The 21,024-nt window shown below is 37.8% G+C and overlaps 1 protein-coding gene and 1 non-coding gene across 2 annotated transcripts in view; one reads left to right on the forward strand and one right to left on the reverse strand.

Annotated features, from left to right (window-relative positions):
• The window catches only part of LOC149251894 (uncharacterized), a 305,498-nt gene that overhangs the window by 25,580 nt on the left and 258,894 nt on the right, over positions 1-21,024 (forward strand). Inside the window, exon 2 of the mRNA XM_089459620.1 lies at positions 16,600-16,812. Within this exon, the coding sequence (XP_089315746.1) occupies positions 16,600-16,812 (213 nt within the window). The remainder of the gene's footprint in view (positions 1-16,599; positions 16,813-21,024) is intronic.
• LOC149251895 (U6 spliceosomal RNA) lies at positions 13,124-13,226 on the reverse strand. The gene has a single exon (XR_016267590.1). It is a non-coding gene; the product is annotated as a U6 spliceosomal RNA (small nuclear RNA).

Genomic DNA, 21,024 nt, shown 5'->3' on the forward strand with positions numbered 1-21,024 from the left:
TGACACATAAATATGATTAAAAAACTAATATCTAAGATGTTTAATATCATTTCTAGCGCTAAAATCACACATAACATTGAATCATGTCCTGAATAGTAAGTCCTGACTCCTGAGTCCCAACTCAGCCTCAAAATATCAACAAAAAATATGATAATGTATCTCATCATGTCATAATGTCATACACAATAAAATGAAAGTCTAATCCTATTGATTTCCTCTGCCCCTCTTGCGAGAAAATGCCACAACTTTCCCTTTCCCTCTAGATGTAGATGCTGGTGCCTGTGATGGTGGAGATGGCAGTGGAGTCTGATGTGCTCTAGAAACTGAAGAACTAGAAGTAGGAGCTATAGGAGGTAGACCACGTCCTCTACTGGTGGCAGGGGTAGCCCGGGCAGGTGCTGTCACCTGGAAACATTACAATCTCCCAATCCTGAAATCCTGAAAAACTGATAAGTCTGTTGGATTTTAAATGAAATCTAAAATTCTACTTTCTCCATATGAAATCCAATGAGGCTGGAACCACTCTCAAACATCTTGAGTCATTTCATGGTAATGTTAAAAATTTAAGTAAAAGGATGAAAATGAAGATTAAGGAGAATGTCACTTTTACTTTAAGAATTTAACATTACCATGAATAGCATATCCATACTAGGGCCTAGACTTGATCATTAAGCTACCCCACTCAAAAATTATTTGTTTCTTTCAAAAAAAATGCATGAAAAAAACCCAAAAAAACGTTATAAAACTATGCTGTCGCGACCCCCGGCGATTTTTTAAGTTTTTATCGCGATTTTTTCGTTTTTATTGCGATTTTTTCATAAAATCGCGATTTCTTCAATAAAAATCGGCAAAAAAAATCCGGCGATTTTTTCGTTTAATTATCGCTATTTTATTGGCAGAGGGAAAAAATCGCGATTTTTTCATTTTATCGCGATTTTCACAACACTGGTTTCAGTGATTGATTGATTCAGATGTGTCATAGATTGATGAATGTGTTCCTGTGATGAGTTACAGTTTGATTATTGATATTGAGTTTAAATGTTGATAATGGGTCCAGTATGAAAATTTGATGAAACGTGGCAACAAATTATAATGTGTTGAAGAAGGTGGATCCAGTCTGAAAATTTGATGAAACGTGGTCCATGGAGGATGCTGAATGTTGGAGCCTTCGGTGAGGAAGTCAAAGATTCCTGCCATTAGTAGCTGGTGATTACATCAGGGGGTTGGAGCTCCCTTCCAGTAGCAGCTGGAGAACGAGTGAAGGTTGTAGCCTTCTACAGGTTGGTGCCTACGTACTGGTACAAGTTTACGCCAGTACAAGAACCAGGGGATTGTAGCTCCCTTCCAGTAGAAGCTAGAGAACGAGTGAAGGTTGTAGCCTCCTGCAAGTGGGTGCCTATGTACTGGTATGAGTCTGCGCTAGTACAAGATTATAAACAGCTTTTTCTTTATATTAAAAAGAAGACAGAGACGACAACAACAGGTGGTTTTCTTCCGCATTGGGTTTCCACCTTAAATCCTGGTGTTCATGTGTGTTGCTTATGTGTGATGGTTTATTTTGTTATTACAACACATGGTTACTGTTTATCTAATGTTTAATAAAGTACTGATGCACTGGCTGAAGACAAACATATGATGAATTAACTGAATCATAAGTTTACTGGATGTACGCTAGTTGTCTTAAGAACAATCGCGTACACACGCGTGTTCCTTTCACTAAAGTCGTGTATGGAAATATGAATATGAAAAGAAAAAGTTATTGATTTGAAAATACTGATTCACCCCCCCTCTCAGTATTTTTCCCAACATTAGTCACATAGAAACCCTCTTCTAGATAAAAGACAAAAACTAGAAAAATTATTAAAGATTACTTGAGATAAATTTTACTTATTCCAAGTTGCTTATTTGTCAAATTCTGTTGTAATACCCTCTAAACCATCTGCTTCAAATCTGAGTGTGTATATCAGCCTTCAAGGCCTAGGGCTTCATTTCAAGTGACGGTATAACAAGAACAAACTTTAAGTGAAAAACCTTAGCCACGAAAACTAGTGATGAAATCTTCCAATAGTGGAATAATATCCCTGCAAATGATAACTGTTAGGCTGAAATTTTTTGATACAAGTGATTAATTTCAAAAGGAATTTTTCCAGCCAAAATCTCAGAGATAAATCCCTTCCAAAAGTGAGAATAAGCCTTTGTCAAAAATTCAGATTTAGAGGCTCAAAATATTTGCAGAAAATATCCAAGGGTAGCGAAAAACCTTCTGAAGAATTTCAAGAGTTAAATGAGGCCAAACCCTTTGAGAGAAATCTGATTTTGAAAGGATGGACACTCAAAACTTTAGACGACCTTCAAAATCTGTTGCAAGCTTTCCAATTTCTAACCGTCTCAGTCCAAGCCGTGAGGCTAGGTGAGGGCAAAGTGGGCTAAGCCCTCCTTCTTCGCTGGATTCCTTTCACAATTGAACCTGCAAAAAAAAAAATTAAGTTTGAAACCTACACTTTCTAAACCTCCGAAGAGTAGCCTCATGAAAATATGAGAGTAAGGATCATACGAAATTTATATATTCACAATCATTTGCCAAGTTTAAAAGAAATATTTACAAAAAATAAAAATTAAAAAAACCAAGAAATTATATATACAAGAAGGAATTAAAATGCAATTGGTTATTGAAATAATACAAGGTTAAAGGTTATTATATATAGATACAAATTAGAGAAACTCTTTTCAAGTTTTGAATGTGGGATAACGATAAACAAAAAAATAAATAAAAAAAATCATCAAAAACCCCAAAAGTTAGAAAAACACAATATGTACAAACTGAAGGCTCTAAGTAGCCAGATCTATCATTATGCTGCACGCAAACTAAAGATTTTTAAATTTTATAAATATGTGCTAGCTCGAAACCCCTGTGCATCACAAAACGAAAATCTTATGATAAGCTCAAAGCTTATTTAGCTGGGCTCTTCAGAAAACACAAATTGGGAGTTGGCTGGTCCAACTGAAAACTTCCCCTAACGCCCGATGATCTAACTCAAGATTTCCCTGCAAAACTCGATCCAACCACCAAAAATAGAGCAAGAAAATAGTAATAAAACTTAGACAAATAGAGATATCTGTTATTACATTCAAAATTTAAATTATTATTCAAACCCCAACAACTGAGCAAGATACCTGTACTCAAATCACTCTTCAGAAGCTATCATCAATGGCTTTAGAAAAAATTATGCATGAAAATAAAACATCTTACAATATTCCCATGAAGAGTAACACCAGCAGAAATTAACCCCAAAGTCTTTCTTTATTATCCAAAAAAAAGATTACACCAGAGCTTCTTGCTAAGCACACGACTCAAAGATCGGATGGATCGACTAACAAATGACCTCCTATTTAAAGATAAATCCTCCAACGGCTAGTTCAAGTGATCCTCGTCAAAGTAATCTCAACCGTTGATGAAAATCAAAATTTCTTTTAATCTCATCCGTCGAAATATTTAAGTTTTTGAGGAAATTTGATTTTTTCATTTAAATGTATTTTAATTAACTCAAAAATAGAAATTTTGAGTTAATTTCCCAAAAAATTTGACTTTGACTTAACCCCCAGGGATCAAAGGTTTAAAATTTATCAAAATAATTAATTTACCTTAGTCTCGGGACCTCTTAGAATTTATTTTTTAGGACCGACGAATTTTGCCTTTGGAGAATTTAAATTTACTTAAGACTTAAAATTAATTAAATTTCTAGCTTAGGATTTTAATTAATTTTGGGCCAGAAAATTTAATTAATTAACCTATGAGGGGATAAATTATTTTTCCAACCCTCAAATGTTTAGCCATGGTTTTCTAATTATGAGAGACCATGCACTAGACATTTTATATCACGATTTACATATCTTTTACATCGCAAGGAGGAAAACCCATTTGTAATAGACCCTCATAGACTACCCATTTCTGCGACACATATAATTTAGTAGACCAAGCAATTTGTAATAAAATAACCTAACCAAATAGTTAGGATTATTCTCAAATCACTTTTACATAGACTCGATCTAGAACAGTAGGACTCGCCTAAGATCCTAGCGACAAAATCCATTCCAGCTTTGGGGTAAGACTAGAGGAAAAAACTCTGCCGATCATCAGAAATTGAATTGGTGAGACGAAAAACCTCATAGAATGGAGATCATCACTAGAAAGGTAGGTCTACCTAGGTCGTTACATAGATGACACGAATCTGCTGAGATTATTTACATTATACACATGCAGAATGGGTTTATATAACATATGGAAGTCAGGCTGATGATGATAGCTGGACAGCACGGACATATCGATCAAGCACTATCCCTATTGCGAAAAACGGGGGTGTACTGCTATGGGTCGTTGACACGTAGTGGTCAACACACCTTAATAAGAATCCTTATGATTCAAGGACCTAGACATAAGAGAGTTAGTAATTCAAAGCAAATTACAATTAGAATGTACCTTATAATGAAAGAAGATAAGCTATGCATCTTTAGACATACCTTGAGTTACTTCTTTTGCAAACCTTGGATGGCTCCCTCTGAATTATGACAACATCTTCATGGTTTATTTCCATATGAATCAACTTCTGTTTAGAGTGTCCAAAGGATCCAACTCAATTTACCATTCCTAAGATCAGCATGTTTGTCTTGCTTCCTGTCATATTCAAGACACAACCAAAAATATACAAGTATAATAACATAATAACTATCTATGGTTTCCATTACCTTGAATGAATTCCAAGGGATTTAGAGTACGAACCCTAACTAGATCTAGGGCATTATGTCAAAAGCATCATTCAACATTTCTTTTCATAAAGAATTGTCAAATATCTATAGGCCCTAGATATCATAAGTTAGGAACAAGAGTATAAGGGTAAGGGTTTCCATATGTTCAATTTTCATCACAAAAGGAAACTTGCAAACCCTAGAACCAGCTAAACCCTAAAAAAATTATACTAGACTTTTAACAAATGATTATGTTATGTATACCTGAAGATTACATACCTCTGTCTTGAAGGATTGATATTCCATTTGCCTCTTTCTTGCAAACTGAGTACACATTGTTAGATGATTAAAACATAAAGAATAAAGATAATACTTACTCGACTTTGATGAATGACTGCAAGTTGGTCCAAGAGATGCTAGAAGTTATAAGGTGTTGAGTCAACTTCTTTTCCAAATAATAGACTGCTCCCTAGAGATATAGAGCTTGTTCAACAAACTGTTCCTTTCTTCAATTGATAGGTCATGTGCCAACTTCTATAGACTTTTCCAAGATAAGCTTGAAATATGTATGCACACGTCTTTATAGAGTTCGGTCCTTAAGCTTGTAGCTTTTTGAATGGTTCGGTCTTGAAGGTAGATTGTTCAAAAATGAATTTAGGTTCCTTGACTGTAGATAGAACTTCATAATTGCAGATCTCTAAGATAACTAGTAATTTGGTTTTCTGAGGTCAATTCAGAGCCTATATTTTATGTGCAGACCTTTGCTTTTTCTTCCAAAGATCTTGGCCTTGACTGTAATGTTCCTAAGTGGTAATATGAGTGATATTTTAAACAAAAAAACGGTGCAGCAGCATAAAATTAAAAACATGCATCATACGTCCATAAAGCATTGTAAATTTGGAACCTTTGAACCATATATTATAAAACCTGAGAGCATAGATACAATATAAATAAGATGGTGCACCTGGGCTTGTCTCAAGGACAATCTAGACCAAACCCAAGTGATGGAATAGCTTAGTTGAAGGCTGCCCAGTTGCTACACAACTATGCACTATGCCATCCCAGTAAAATTGTTGTCCTTCTAAACTTCGACCTATTGGAATGTGCCCAAAAACTGCCCCTAAAATTATATCCTTTCAGCCTTGGACTCCTTGGAAAAAACCTAGAAGGGAATTTCTCTAGTTTTGACTTTGGATTTTCAGCCTCCTTGGAGCCTCTCCCCAGCTGTTACTGCCAAATTCGACTTGCAGGAAACAACTTGCAAATCCCTCTGAAAACACCCCTAGATTGTTGGGTTCACTTGTCCTGAATAACTCCTTGCTCCTCGGATGATCCTTGGCTTGGAAGACTATTCTCCCAATCACCACGAGTTTGCTACCAAAGGCCTCTGTGTAATCTCTCTGCCCAAAAATTTGTATTGTTGTAACCCCTGACTGGATGGCTGCAAAACTCAGCGAAATTGTCCTCAACCAACAACCTTTCCAGCTCCCAGAACTCCCAGCAAGCTATGGACCTCCTGGCTGGCTCAATCCCCTCCTGCGTGTTTCTGGCTGCCCAGAAAATACGCAGTCTCCTCCTCTGCGTGGCTGGATGAAGTGTATGTCAATGTTGGAACCCCTGAAATCTCTGTGGAACAGCCTCCCTAGGGCAGGCACGGATAGTCCCCCGAAGTAGAGGTTGAATCTCCCCTGCAGAAGATTCGTGGCTAAACAACCGGTAGACTCGCTAAGCAGCAGAGCATACAAAGATGAGTTTGTTTGTAAAATGATCAAGATGCTGCAAAATGAGAGCTCCTTCCTCTTTTATCACCTTGGGCCCCCTTAGCCTCATGTGGGCCCCTCCTTCCACTAATTCGATTCCCTCCAACTCATGCAATGGCCAAGTTCGAATTATTCATGTGGGTGGCCCCCACATTCCACTAGCTGCCAGAAATAAAGTCAAATTGCCTATAGTTCCTAAGTTCTGCATGTGGGGTCCTCCTAAGCCAAAAATGATGCCAAAATTGTGTAGCTGCACCCCGTGACTAATACATTTGAAAAGGGACATGACATTGACTGAGCTATCTTCTTAGCCTCTTGACCTTCCAAAACAGTGCTCCTATCTTCCCAATACTTTTTCGTTATCCAGGCATAATTTTGCGGCCTAGTTACTGTAATTAGGGCTTAATAGGGTGCCCATAATTTGGATTTTCTTTCTTCTTCTAGGAGTTTGGTCCTATATGACCAGACTTCTTTGCTTGACTTGAAGCCCTTGTGATCTCCTTCCTTCCCTTATGCAAATGAACCAAGCTCTGAAACCAAGTTGAGAAATCTAGGGAAGCTTTGATAGGATAATTCTAATTTGATTTCTCTTCTTTTGACACTTTCTTGTGATGTTCATTAATTCTTCTTTGCAATTTATTAGGTTCTTATCATCAAGACAAATGTCAAAAAATAAAGATCACAACACAAAACACAAATGTAGGCGCTCAACGAGGGCAAAACCCCTATAAAGGGGAAAACCCAATCAAACTCTTCCACTAGTAGATTTAGATCAAATTGAGACAACCAGGCCAAAACAAATGACCTCCTATTTTCCACCAAGTCAACCTCTCTACTCACAACTTTGTTCTTTAGCAAAGATTTGGGTATGTCATGTAGCTTTGACTCCATCACGTGACAAACAACTCACTGAAGAGCTTCCCAACCAGGGAACTTCACACGAGGTCATACTCGTAGCTATGTATTCGGTCTCAGCGGTGCTCAAAGCAATCGTCTTTTGATTCTTGCTCATCCATGATATCGAAGCAGAACCAAAAGAGAATCAACACTCAGAAGTGCTCTTGCGATCCTCCACATTGCCTGCCCAGTCAGCATTTGAATAATCATGCAGCTTCATATTTCTGGCAGTGTATCTCAATCCATGAGAGATTGTGCCCCGAAGATATCTCAGAAGATTCTTGGCACCAATCTAGTGAGGCTCAACCATGTATGAGCTCAACATGCGAACTACAAAACATATATCCGGACGGGAGTTCACCAAGAACATCAATGCTAGAATGAGTTTATGAAACTTAAAGGCATTTCCCAGTTAGGTACGATATCCCTACCACATAACTTATGAAAGTTAAGATCCATCGAGGTAGTCGCGGGCTTGCAGTTCACCATTCCAACTCCGGAATCCAACTCCCTCCTACTTTTGTAAATGAGAGGGTCTGCACCTGTCAGAAAGAGGTTGTCCTCATAAGGTGCCAGTATGAGAGGTCTATCATCCACAACCTTCAAGCAATGGTTTGGATCGGCTTCACTCCTAGTGAATCTCAGCTTCATCAGATAGCTATCAATCCTCTCATATTAAGCCCGGGGTGTTTTGCATCAAGCCATAGAGGGCTTTCTTCCACCTGCATACATGAGATTCCTGATCATGAATTTCAAACCCCTCAGGTTGTTCCAAACCTGTGGACCTGCTACATGAGGGGAATGGTCCTCTTGTAAGATTTTCCTTCGGTACATCTCAGACATGTACCTTCATGCTCTTCTTGATTTCAGGCATTCTTGTCACCATTTGACTCACATCGGGTGAGGCCCCATAATAAGTAGACCTTTGTGCTATAGACGAGATGTGTCAACTGACATGGTCCCCAATGGACTTCCTGCAACTTGATACAAATTGCGAACCTTGAATGAAAGCATCTTTGAAAATTCCAAAACACGTACCTTTCCATTGATGAAAGTCACCTTGAAACTTTCGACTTCCATTGCCGAAATGGACACCAGGTTCTTCTTGCGATCAGGTACATAATGAGCTTCTTTTAAATGAGTCGAGTTACGCTCATTTAATTGAGGGGTAACATTCCCTACACCCTTTCCGGGATAGGTGGCATTGACTCCAAGTATAATCTCACAATTGTTTCCATCTCTACCAAATTAGAGAGAGCACACTTCTATCTGATGAAGTGCCTTGAAGCACTATAATCAATAAGCCAGATTCCCAAAGAGTCTGGAGGAGAGGGCCACTATAACAACATTTGATTCTTCATGCCTGGGGTTCCTTGCTTTCCTTGAAGAGTCGGCCATTTCCTTGATGTTCTGCATTACCTGTCATTCCTCCGATCATTGAAGATGTCCCTAGAATGATTGTTATCATCAAGTGATGTGTCCCGACCATTCGGACACTCCTTCGCATAATGGCCAAACTTATTGCAAGCAAGGCATCTGCCTTTCCTTCTACCCTTAGATCCAGACTTCCCATTGAAGTGATCTTTAGGTAGGCCATTAGAAGCTTCCGCTACGCCATTCTGATAATATTCTCTGCTTCGATTTCACCGTTGGTGAATTTGAAGAGGGATGAGGAACCCATTGAGCCTTTTTTCCTTTCCCAACTGTCTTCGGTGATTGCTCTTTTCACTCTTGCTTGGGCTTTGTCTTCACCTCAGCTTTGATACCATGTTAATTTTAGGTATGTTCTATGCTTAGAGAAATTTATTTCAATTATCACAGTTAGCTTAATATCTTTTCCTGATTAGCAATCACATCAGCATAATAGTAAATTGCAGATAGAATATAAACATAAATCGCAGAAGACAAGCCAAGACAAGAGGACAAAAGATGTGGCGCTAGCCAGGGACAAACCCCAATGTGGGAAACCCTTGATCAATTCTTCTTATATGTTCTTTAATAGTTCAGAAGAGAGAGAGAGAGATAGTACATATACAACAGAAGTCAACTCTTTGACTTATCTAAATAAGAGCATAGATCATCTCTAAGAAGATGATACATGAGGTAGCTGAACTCAGTTGAAGACATGCTGCTTCAACTGATTCTCCAAGGTGACTCCATCACCTATCTGCACCTATCATTGTGCTGCTCCTCATCATCATGCTATACTGTGCTGCACCATGCTGCGCCCATCATCACTATGCTGCATCTCATCATGCTTCACTGGTCATGACTGTACCCATCATTGTACTGTTGTACTATGCTGAGCTATGCTATGCATTGCTGCTCCTATGTGCATGATGCTGCACTGTACAACATGTACTTGTTGCAGCTCCCATTGATGTACCAATACTGCACCATGCACCATTGCTCCATCATGAACCATTACTACAACATGTACTTGCTGCACCAAGTATTATTGTTGTCCCAAATACCATTGCTGGACCATGTACTTGCTATCCCATTGTTTATCACTGCTGTGCCTTGTGCCATTGCTGCACCATGCTGCCACACTGTTGTCCCATGTGGCATTGCTACTCCTATGTGGCATTGCTGCACCTATGTGGCATTGCTGCATCATGTGGCATTGTTGCATCATGTTGCCATTGCTGTTGTCCCACTGTTAGCATTTTCGTTAGGGCATGTGCCATTGTCCTTAACCGAACACACAGTCAACAAGACTAGACCTCTAGTGTTGCGGCCAACCTTGGAGAGGCTCCTCCCATGCCACGTTATCCTCTTAAGGGTTTGTCCACCTCAACACAACCCTACAATACTTCCAACAACTTGCTATGGCCTACGATCTAGCTTGATGTAGCTTTCGGCCTTCTCAACGTGCCCAAACAATCACTCAAATTCCAGTGTTTTTCTCCTCCTCTACTCGGCCTAGCAGCTTGCCCTCTCGGCCCTAGATTCAGCCTTAAGATAGTCACCAAACTTGGCCTCCTGTAGCGGACCTCTTCCACGTTGTTCCTTGACCCTTTCTGTTTGCGGTTAGAACTTGTATTTGGCCTCCTCCTTGACTACGTCTAGGGCATATTATAACACCAGCGTGTGGCACTTGTTGGACTGTGGCTAGGGCTTGTAGAGACCTCCTCTAAACAGCATATAGGTTTTCTGTAGTCAGCATATAGAAGGCTTCTCCTAGGAGTGTAGTTAAACCCTCCTTCTAGCACTCGGTCACTTGAAGATGACCTCCAACGTCCCTTCAAACCTTCGCTGGCCTGTCTTCCTTACTGCGGCTAAGGCAGCTTGTTTAGCCTCCTTTCCTCCTGCGTCTAGGGCTTCATCCTCCTAGATTTCTCTTCCACTAAAACCCAAAACAAGTTGAGAGAAATCAAGAGTGAAGTGTGTGTGAAATGACTCTCAAGTCATCTCCTTTTATACTAAAACGTTGAGAACATGTGGGGGTTATTTGGTTGTTGGCTCACCTCGACAAATTGTCCCATAACACAAATAAATTCATATCTCCATGAATACTTATCGGAATCAGATGATCTTTAGATCAATCCTATACCTCTCGATGAGAGGGATCCAAGAAAAATATCAGCTGCCATAAATAAGATGATCCACATGGAGTTTGGCCCTAGTTGCCAATTTTAACACTAAGGCTATGGAGTGGAGGCTCTAGGTGATGTATGAAGAGTAAGCCTTGACAAAAACAAACGGTTGTAGTGGAAGTGGCATAAATAAATGATGTGGGGAAGGAATATGAAGGAAAATACCAAGGCTAATGCCTACCAAATATTGAACAAATGTATTAAAAGAGGTATGGATCTAAGAGGGTTAATGTATGGAGGTGTAAGGCAAATAAGGATTGTTTTGCATGCCACAAAGCCACAAATCAGTCTTAGCGTGTTGAAACTTGATGTAGAAAAATTATCCTTGGAGAGCTAGGGTTGCTACTCTAAGACATATCCATGAAGAAGATGTATTAATTTCAGCGGGAACTTGGTTTGTTAGATACAAGTTAATATCACAACAATGAATATATATATATATATATATATATATATATATATATATATATAGCCATACAGATACAATCTATGGAAAATGCCGTCGACACAGTAACATTTAGCTGGCATCAAAATATAACAAGGATTGACTCCTAGTCATCTATAATGATCAAATTTTCATCAACAATTACTTGATTAAGATCAGAGAGTATAACTAGGGAAAATTGGGCCAGGTTTGCAAAAGAGATATTGTGCTCACTACCTTTATTGTCTCCTTGTTGCACCACTTGATGCTATTACAAATAATTTTTTTTTTTAATTTGAAATTCATCATCATATTTATAAGTTAGAATTGCTTCCTATAGGATTTCGTTGACCCTCAAAGTTTTAGGAGGGAGTGATAAGGATTGATTTGCCAACTTCTCTGTTGCCCTGTTAAGATCTCTTAAAACATGTTTGATTTGAATATGAAGAATCCAAGTGAGTGATCTCAAATTTCCTGGGTAAAGATAGCGAAGTGCGGAGTCCAAAGGAAAGGTTGCCAAAGCAAGATGACAGATGGAGTTATTAGAGTTACGTATAATAATTGGAGGTCTAATTGATAAAGATCGAGCCAAGACGATGACTTGGAAGAGAGCATACATTTCAGCCTGGTTGTTAGAGGCTATGCCTAGGATCCATGAGTATTCTAGTTTTGTTTGACCTTTGGGGCCAAAGAGAACCCTCCCTGCACCTGCAACCACTTATCTATAATGAATATAAGAGAACAAAATTCTCACATTACAATATCGAAATGGTAGATACACGATTACAAGGGTTCCAACAAAATAATCTACATGCTAAATAATTGCATAAATAAAGCCTCACTTTAGATAGATACAACACCTCCCATATTCAGTAAGCTTGCGAAAACGATATACAATGTAGCACAAGGGATGAGCGCTTCAAGCCCCAAATTCCCCATAGGTTTGAGCTAATTTTATTATAATGGAATAATAAATGTTTTCTTGAATTCATTAGTTCTTCAAGCAATACAATTAAATATTATCGCTGAACAAACTCCTTTTTGTTACGTTATGTTGGCATCCACTCACCTTTTCTTGAAGAAACAATAAAATGATCATTCTCCCCAAAGAAAACAATATAATGATGCTCTCATCTTAACTAACTCCATGAAATAATTTCAGCAATAATAAACTAATGAATTTAGGTAAAAACACTTCCAAAAATAGCACAAGAATGTAAAAACCTTTTCAATATGATCATTTCACTTCTAACTATCTCCATGATCCTTTTCTCGAACAATGAGAAATTAGCCTACAATGTAGACCTCCATTAGTAATATTGCAATCCGACTCCATAAAGAATGCTTTGTTTAACTTGAACAACTTGCCTTATGAAGAATTGATCTCTAACCTCCTTAAAATAATGGAGAAATTATTATAAGGAAACTCCACCCATGATACAAGTTGATGTCCCCATACCATATATATCATGTGTGCCCAGTGTATTAACTTGACTACAATGACTTCACCATGTGCACTTGGAATGGACTCGGTCCATGGTACATAAGTGGGATAAAGGAGCTAATCAATAAAATAAGGGGCCACATTCATATGCGCTGTCCCTCAGGTAAGCTGGAAAACTACACACTCTTTCCATGATGCAAGAATTAAGGACCATGGTTGTATGTCCACGGGTTCATAAAGAAGTTACATATTTTTTAAAAATTTGGACCATTTCTCGAATTGTGCATGTCATCCTTGTGCTGGGGCCATGCTAATTTTCTCTATATCGTTCCAATTTTATTAGCTATCTCTGAAGAGACAAAGCAAGTGTATATGTGTTGTCCTCCATTCTCTAGTGAGTGAGTTATACAAGTGGAAATCAAAGGGAGTGCAAACACACGACTTCATGAGTATGAACACAAAGCATGAGGCGACCCCACAAGTTAACAATTTCCATGCCACAAGATATATATTTGAATATTGTAGATGAGGAATTACGGTTCCTTGAACATAAATAAGTCAACAAATAACGTTCCACCGAAATTCCAGCTCGGTAGTTATGACCATATAAAATTTCTTTGGACGACACACGTATGATACAATCCAAAAACATAAATGGTGGCCAATAATTCCATCTCCATTCTATGCAGCCTCCTCACAACCTCTCCCTTACAAATTAATGGGATATGTGAAAATACCCAACCATATGAATGGGTCAAATGGGGGAGGCCTCTTACCCTAGGAATGGATGCATTCGTGGATGAGTCGTATGACACCTTCAATTTAACTGACACAAACTTAGGATTGAGTGACATGGTGGACAATGAAGATAGCGAGGTGCGATCCACTTGCAAACTGTAGTTTGTGCTTTTGGAAAGATATATAATGGTTAATAATACGATAAGAATAAGCTAAACTTGCGAATTTTTGGAGATTGATGGGACATTGGTATGGATGGTCATAGATAGCATACCATTGATATTTGGACAGCCACATCCCGATTTCTTCACAGCTTCGTCGACTGAAAAATCTTCGACTCCTATGCCGTACTCAGATGACCAATACGATGCTCATTAATGCAATGACTGCCAACAAATAGTACTGGAACTCGGTGAGGAGACAACAGTAGATAAGCCAAGCCAATTTTGAATTTGAATTTGAGCGCGCTCATCGCTGGAACTTTTGGGGTCCTTTTATTCATTCAAATCTAATAATTTGAATTTGAACAAGAACGATTCACCGCCATTCCATTCATCAGGTTTTTGGGAATGACAATTGTGGAAACTTAAGCATGAATCTATGCAATTAGCGCAATCAGGTCCAGTGCTATCACAACACGCCCATGAAGATTATGTTGCCACACGAAGATGTGGAAACGATGGATGGATGCCATTGTTACAGAGCATTCCGGAGGTATCTTCCATTATTTGACTTGTTATAAGAGTGAGACCCCTCGAAATGTAATACCATGACATCACCCCCCAAATTATATTTTATGCCATGAACTAAGGTATCGCTTTATTAAAGTGGATGGATGAAGTAATAAAGGGGATGCCCCCTTGATTTGTCTTGATGCCCCTTTAGAGTATATGGTTGCAATGTTGCATAGGTAATATATGTGCCTTCACCATGGTTTAGGTGTAAAAAGGGGTGGCCCCTTTAAAGCAAACATGTTGTCAAACTTTTATGTGTTATTTACGGGGTGTAGAGGTTTTGCACCATATGCCAAAATTGTTTATATGAATGCTGAGATGAACAATATACTTATAAAGAAGTATTTTATAACTGTTAATTTTTTTTTAACTTTATCAATCAATGAATATGTAACCATGAAGAGAGAAGTAGATATTAAGAAAATCTACCAAAGGCAACAAGCACAATAATCATTTGATGAAGGAGAAGTGAGACTCCCCCAACCATATATCTCCATTAAGTGATGAAATGCAATGAAGAGAGGGCTTGATGAAGATGTGTCCCTAAAGTTAGTCCAATGCTTGAAAGTACCAACAATAAGTCTCCATCAATGTGTTGAAAATCACAAGATGGAACCTTATACAATATATGTTGTAACAAGGCCTATAGGTGAATTATATGACCATATTATAAAAAAATTCTTTGAAAGTTTTTTGGAAAGGAATTTTCCAATGTTGCATAGGGATCCATCCCCCAAAAAAACCATGTACTCACCTGTCAGGAGTTTCGGGGACTTGGGGAACCCTAGGAAATGTCCCCAAATTGCTTGGTCCTTCATCAAGGACTTGGGGACATGTTGGCCATCCTCAAGACATTCTAGATAGATTTCAGGGACATTCCAGATAGATTTTGGGGATGCTTTGGGTAGATTTCAGGAATGTTCTGGGAAGATCTTGGGGATATTCCAGGCATATATCTTCAATTTTGATAATGGACAATATGATCATTTTTCCCATCCATGTTTTGGTATTGCATTGAATGTAAATATTTTGTACAAGTTGCAGCTCAAAACATGGGTTTTTTATGATGGGTTTTGATTTGGGTTTCTGGTGATTTAACTATTGTCTTTTCAACAACAACATTACAACAAGCAAAGCCTCCATGCCAAAAACCAGAAAATGCAACAATTCAATGGGCTGATCCTTGTTGTTATTGATTTTGTTTTTCTCATTTATGGGATCATCTTAGCTTTTACATATTGTAGTACATGGGTTTCGAAGAGTCAGTCAAGTCTACTTCTTCCACCATTCCAACTTCAAGCATTGTAAAACCAATTGGATAGTAGTGACTTGGATTGGATACTAAATGTTTGAATAATTTCTATTTGATCCCCTTCTTAATCTGAAATATGAATTTAGAGTTTTGTAGTAAAATTTTCAACATAGCTGTAAAAATATGCAAAAACTATTGAGAAAGGAACGCCTTTTAAGTTTTCACATAATCATCATTGACAAGAAACACAAGGAAGAAAAACTACTATAAAGACAATTCTGTCTCATAGACCTTTCATGGACCTTATTGCAAATTGCAAATAGTTATACTCAAAGTTGCCTAAAGCTAAGCTGCATTTTTCTCATGTTTAGTGGCCACTGGCCAATAATGGAATGTTGCCTGGCCTTTTTTTAAATTCCCTTAACTTTTCCAGAACTGGCAAGTGTAAGAGCTTTTCATAATATTATATGTTATAAGCTTATTGTGCTTACAAGAAACAACAAATGTTTATGGTGAATTCTAAACTTTTAATATATTATTATTTCTGTCCCCAACCTGCTTTCACCTGAAAAATTTGGGGGTGTGCTCTAACTATCCCAAATATGCATCCCAACGTCCCTGCTGTTCCCTGTCCTGAAAAACAATGTAAAATAACAATTTTCCCCTATCTAAACCTTAGAATTTGTATTTCAATTCTTAATATTGAAAGTGAAAAAAGGGAGACGTTTCTTTATATTGAATATGTTTAATAGGTTTCTTCAAAGTTCAAACGTGGAGCATTTTAACATACATTTAGAGTGCTTTTTGTTCTCTTGTTATACTGGATTTTGTAAGCATCAAATATCCTTCAATGTTGGTAATTTTGCTTTAATAACTTGCAATTTGCTTTCTACTATAAAATGCTGCACCTTATTCATTTTTACCTAAATAATTTCCTATAACTGTTTTCTCATTATGATTTTCATCACGTTGATTGTAATTGTGAATGCCTTTTTTTGATATCTTTAGGAATCCCCGGATTTAATAAGGAAGTTGATAAGACAAACAAGAATCTTGACAGAAAAGCCATTTGGTGTAGGCGTTGTTTTATCCTTTCCACACAAGGAGAATATAAAGGCTATATTAGAAGAGCGAGTTGCAGTAATACAGGTTTACTATGGTGATTATCCAAGGGAACTTGTGGATGAAGCCCACAAGTATGGAGTGAAAGTTATCCACCAGGCAAGTGTTCTCTCTCTACATACACAGAATCACATAATTTTTTTTTGTTTTTGTTTTTTTTTCAAATGCCATCATCATTTTAAAAACTAACTGCAATTTACACATGATTTTATTTAAAATATATTTTAAGTCATCATCCGACTAATAAGTAATCAGATAAACTGAAATGTACATATGATTTGATTTAAAATGCATTTTGATTCATCATCTGATAACTATGTAATCAAATGATCACACAATTATATACGTTCCTTCTTTTTCAAAGTTCATCATCTTTTTATGGACTAACTGAAATGTGCGTATGATTTGAATTAATTTGAATTTTGAGCCATAGTCTAATTACTTAGTAACGTGATTAATAAGTAATCAAATAACCACACAATTATATACGTTTTGTTTTTTTGTTTTTATCCAACGTCCATAATCATTTTATGACTAATTGCACATATGATTTGATTTAAAATGTATTTTGAACCATCATCTAATTACTTTGTAATGTCGTTCTTGAATGCACCAAAATTTATATTCAGAGCCTACATCATGAACAAACAATAAAAACACACAACAAAAGCAGGGAAAGGGAGGCTAGCCAGCCCTGATTGTGTGTTCCATTTGAGCATTTATACATTGTTTGTATGGGTGGCTCGGTTACATCCCACACATAACCTTCTATTAACATACATTAGGTAGGAAAATTACATATTTATATTTTGTTATATATTTACACTTTACATTTTAATATTTAACCCAATTTTCTCAAATTTTAACAGAGTGATTGTCATTAACGTTAATACGTAATTTTCATTGTATTATATATGTTTAAATGTTAAATTATAGAATTTATTAGGTCAACATTACAGCAAGCAAAGTCTTTTAACTGATGCATTAATGCACCCCCTTAGCCATGGTTTTAAATAAAAGATGGGGAAACTCAGATAGAGAAATTTGGTGGATCACGATGCTCAACAATGGGTTTCTTACAAGATTCTTAGAAATTTAAATTTTTTGTATGGTTGGCATTTTTTCAAGGGTTGCCTACCTTGTGTGAATTGTCCAAGACTAATTTAACAAATGACGAGTGCCCACAATGTAGGGAGCTGTAGACAATTAAACATATTCTTTGAGAGTCCCTATTTGCCTAGAGTGTTAGAAAATGATAAAATGGCAGCTTATTAAACTTATTTTCTTTAACCTTGATACTTGCTTCTGAATCTTAATCTTCTTTGTGTTAATTTAGTTAGATCTTTTCATCAAACAATATCAAGAAACAACAACAGCAAAAGAGGACACAAATATAGGTTCTCAGCCAAGGAAAATCCCCTCCAAGTGGAAAACATGAAAACTCATCTCTTCATAGAATCTGCTTCAAATGAGATACAAAGACCCAATCCCTAGACCAAGTCCTTTTCCCAAATACTAAGTCAACCCTTCCTCAATTCATTTGATCTGCACCAAACTGTTACACACTGCAACTTCGATCTGCCAGCGATACCACTACTACTCGACCTGCAACTTCAACCCTGCAATTTCGGCCTTGTAGCTCCTGAAGAAACCCTAACTCGATCTCCTTTTGGGACCTTCCAAGAGCAAGACAACTCTTCCTAAGGTTAGCGAGGTATAGACAGAGTTTCCTGTTGGAAATAACACTGAGAGGGGGGGTGAACCAGTATTATCAAGTCAATTATTTTTCATTTCGTAATCAGATTTGCATACACTACTTCAGTTAGTGAAAACAGCATATATACGCAACTACAGTTAAGGAAACTCGCGTATAACTTGCAGACTTATAATTTAATTTATTCTTCAGATGTTGATCATTAATCTGTGTGTCAGAACCATATAACCAGTAACCAGGAACAGTAAAACAGAATAGACAGTCACACACAAGAACACAAGATATAAGGTGGAAACCCAATGTGGGTGAAAACCACCTGCTGCAATTCGTCTCTATCTTCTTTCAATTAGAAACTTCTTTTTACAATGGATCTGTACTGGTGCAGTCTTATACCAGTACGTAGGTTTCTACCTGCAAAAGGCTACAACCTTATCTCGTTTTCCAACTTCTCCTAGAAGGGAGCTATAACCCCCTTAGTTCTTGTACTAGCTGAGGTACTAGTATGTAGGTGTTGACCTACAGAAGGCTACAACCTTCTATTTTCTTCCAGGGACCACGTTTCATAAATTTTCAGACTGGATCTATCAATAACATCAATCACACATCAAATCTATCTGCATCAATCAATCTCCTTGCACCAGCCAAAACTGAATCAAATAATCACTTCTCTGAATGTTGTACCCAGAAAACAATAACAGTAACTAGACACCAATCCTGAAACCAGAACACTGAAGCAATAAACAGAAGTAACTAAAACATATTTCAGGAGACATACGCTACTTCAATATGCAGAACCTGCGTGCATACGCTGCTGTATTAAGGCCAACCTGCGTATACGCTGTTTTGAATTAATGAACCAACGTGTATACGTGCCTCTGCTATGTCGAACCTGCGTACAGATCTATAAAAGATAATTTACCCTTTTCACTTATTCAGACATCAGTTATACCCAGATTATCAAATTTATAGATCAAGTCATGCGCCAAAATAACAGATCAAAATCACACAAAGATACTACTATTCAAACCTTAAGATCTTGACCCATCAATAGTATTTATCCTTCTTCTTGCGCTCAGGTTCCTCCTTGATTCAGATCCAGCTATGCACCATAACCCAATGACCAGTATTCCAGATCTAGCTCTTCATAAGATATTCAATGCTTGAGTGAATACCTTTGCCTAATGATCTCCTTCCCCTTTTATAGTCTTAGGCCTTACTCAATACCATGGTCCAAAACCATAAAGAATCAATACCTTGGACCAAATACCTGGGTTCAACACTTCAGACGAGATACCATGGTCCAAAACCATAGGTCCAAATACCAAGGACTAAATACCATGGACCAAAAATAAGTTTTCCCACACATACGCGCTTTTCTTTCAATGAAAGTGCGTGCATACGTATACGCGCCTTTTGATCGTTTAACACGCGTGTATACGCGCCTTTTGATTGTTTAACACGCGTGTATACGCGCCCTGGTTAAGAGAAACCTGTGTATATCTCTTTTTCCTTCATTCTGAGACCCTGAACTGTGCTCTGTCATTTGAGTGAGTTGCCATCAAGGACAACACCTGTGTCATAGCGCCAAACCTGTGTCATAATGCCAACGATCTCCCCCTTTGGACTTGATGGCAACCCCAAGTCACTCCTAGTCATTCTCCCCCTTTGTCATCAAGGGCAAAGAGTTATGCTCCCCCTAAGTACATGTTGAAATATCTGCTGTGCTGTGCTGTCCATGCTCCCCCTGACTGTAGGCAAGGTCTGCAAAAAGATGTTCTACAAGAAGAAACATGACTTTATACATCATAAATGACCTTCCTATCACCAAAGACTCTATACATACATCCATCTCCCAACCAAGTGGGGATACACCAATATTGAGTCATCCACCCAACCAAGTGGGGATACACCAAAAGTTTACACATGATAAAACAAGAATATTACATCATCCATCCCAGGCATAGTGGGGAAACCAACATAGGCTGTTACATGACCTTGATAATAAAAGAAATACATGACATAGAGACTAAATATCTAAGACAAGACTATGATAGTCATCAGCAACTAGCAGCATTTGTCAATCATCATTCAGACCGGCAACCATGATCTCCCTCTGCACCTGTTCCACCTGAAACAAAAACAACTGTGAAATTGAACCAAGATCTTCTAAGATAATGCCAACAATGCATTATTAGAAGTATATGCTCCCCCTGAACCTGTGCCAGATGGTCTCTGTTAGACCCATATCAGACTCTTTTCATCCTGAGTCTGGCCCCACTGATTTTCTTCAAACCAACATATACGCCACTATATCCACAGAAACCTGCGTATGTACGTGGATACGCTTTATGAAACGTGCGTACAACCACTGTTCTTTGAAACAGATAATTTCAACAGCAAGATAATGCATCAACTACTCCCAACTTCTATCTGAGATATTCAAATGTCTCCCTGGGCAGTGGTTTGGTGAGTATATCAGCAACTTATTCTTTGGAGGGGACATACTCCAATTTGACCTTTTGTTCAAGCTCTTGTTCTTGGAGAAAATGATATTTGATAAGTATGTGCTTGGTCTTCGAATGCATGACTGGATTCTT

The sequence above is a fragment of the Pinus tabuliformis genome, chromosome 7, assembly GCF_031772625.1.
Source record: "Pinus tabuliformis cultivar Carrire ecotype Pingquan chromosome 7, CPIR1, whole genome shotgun sequence".
NCBI classification, from domain to species: Eukaryota; Viridiplantae; Streptophyta; class Pinopsida; order Pinales; family Pinaceae; genus Pinus; species Pinus tabuliformis.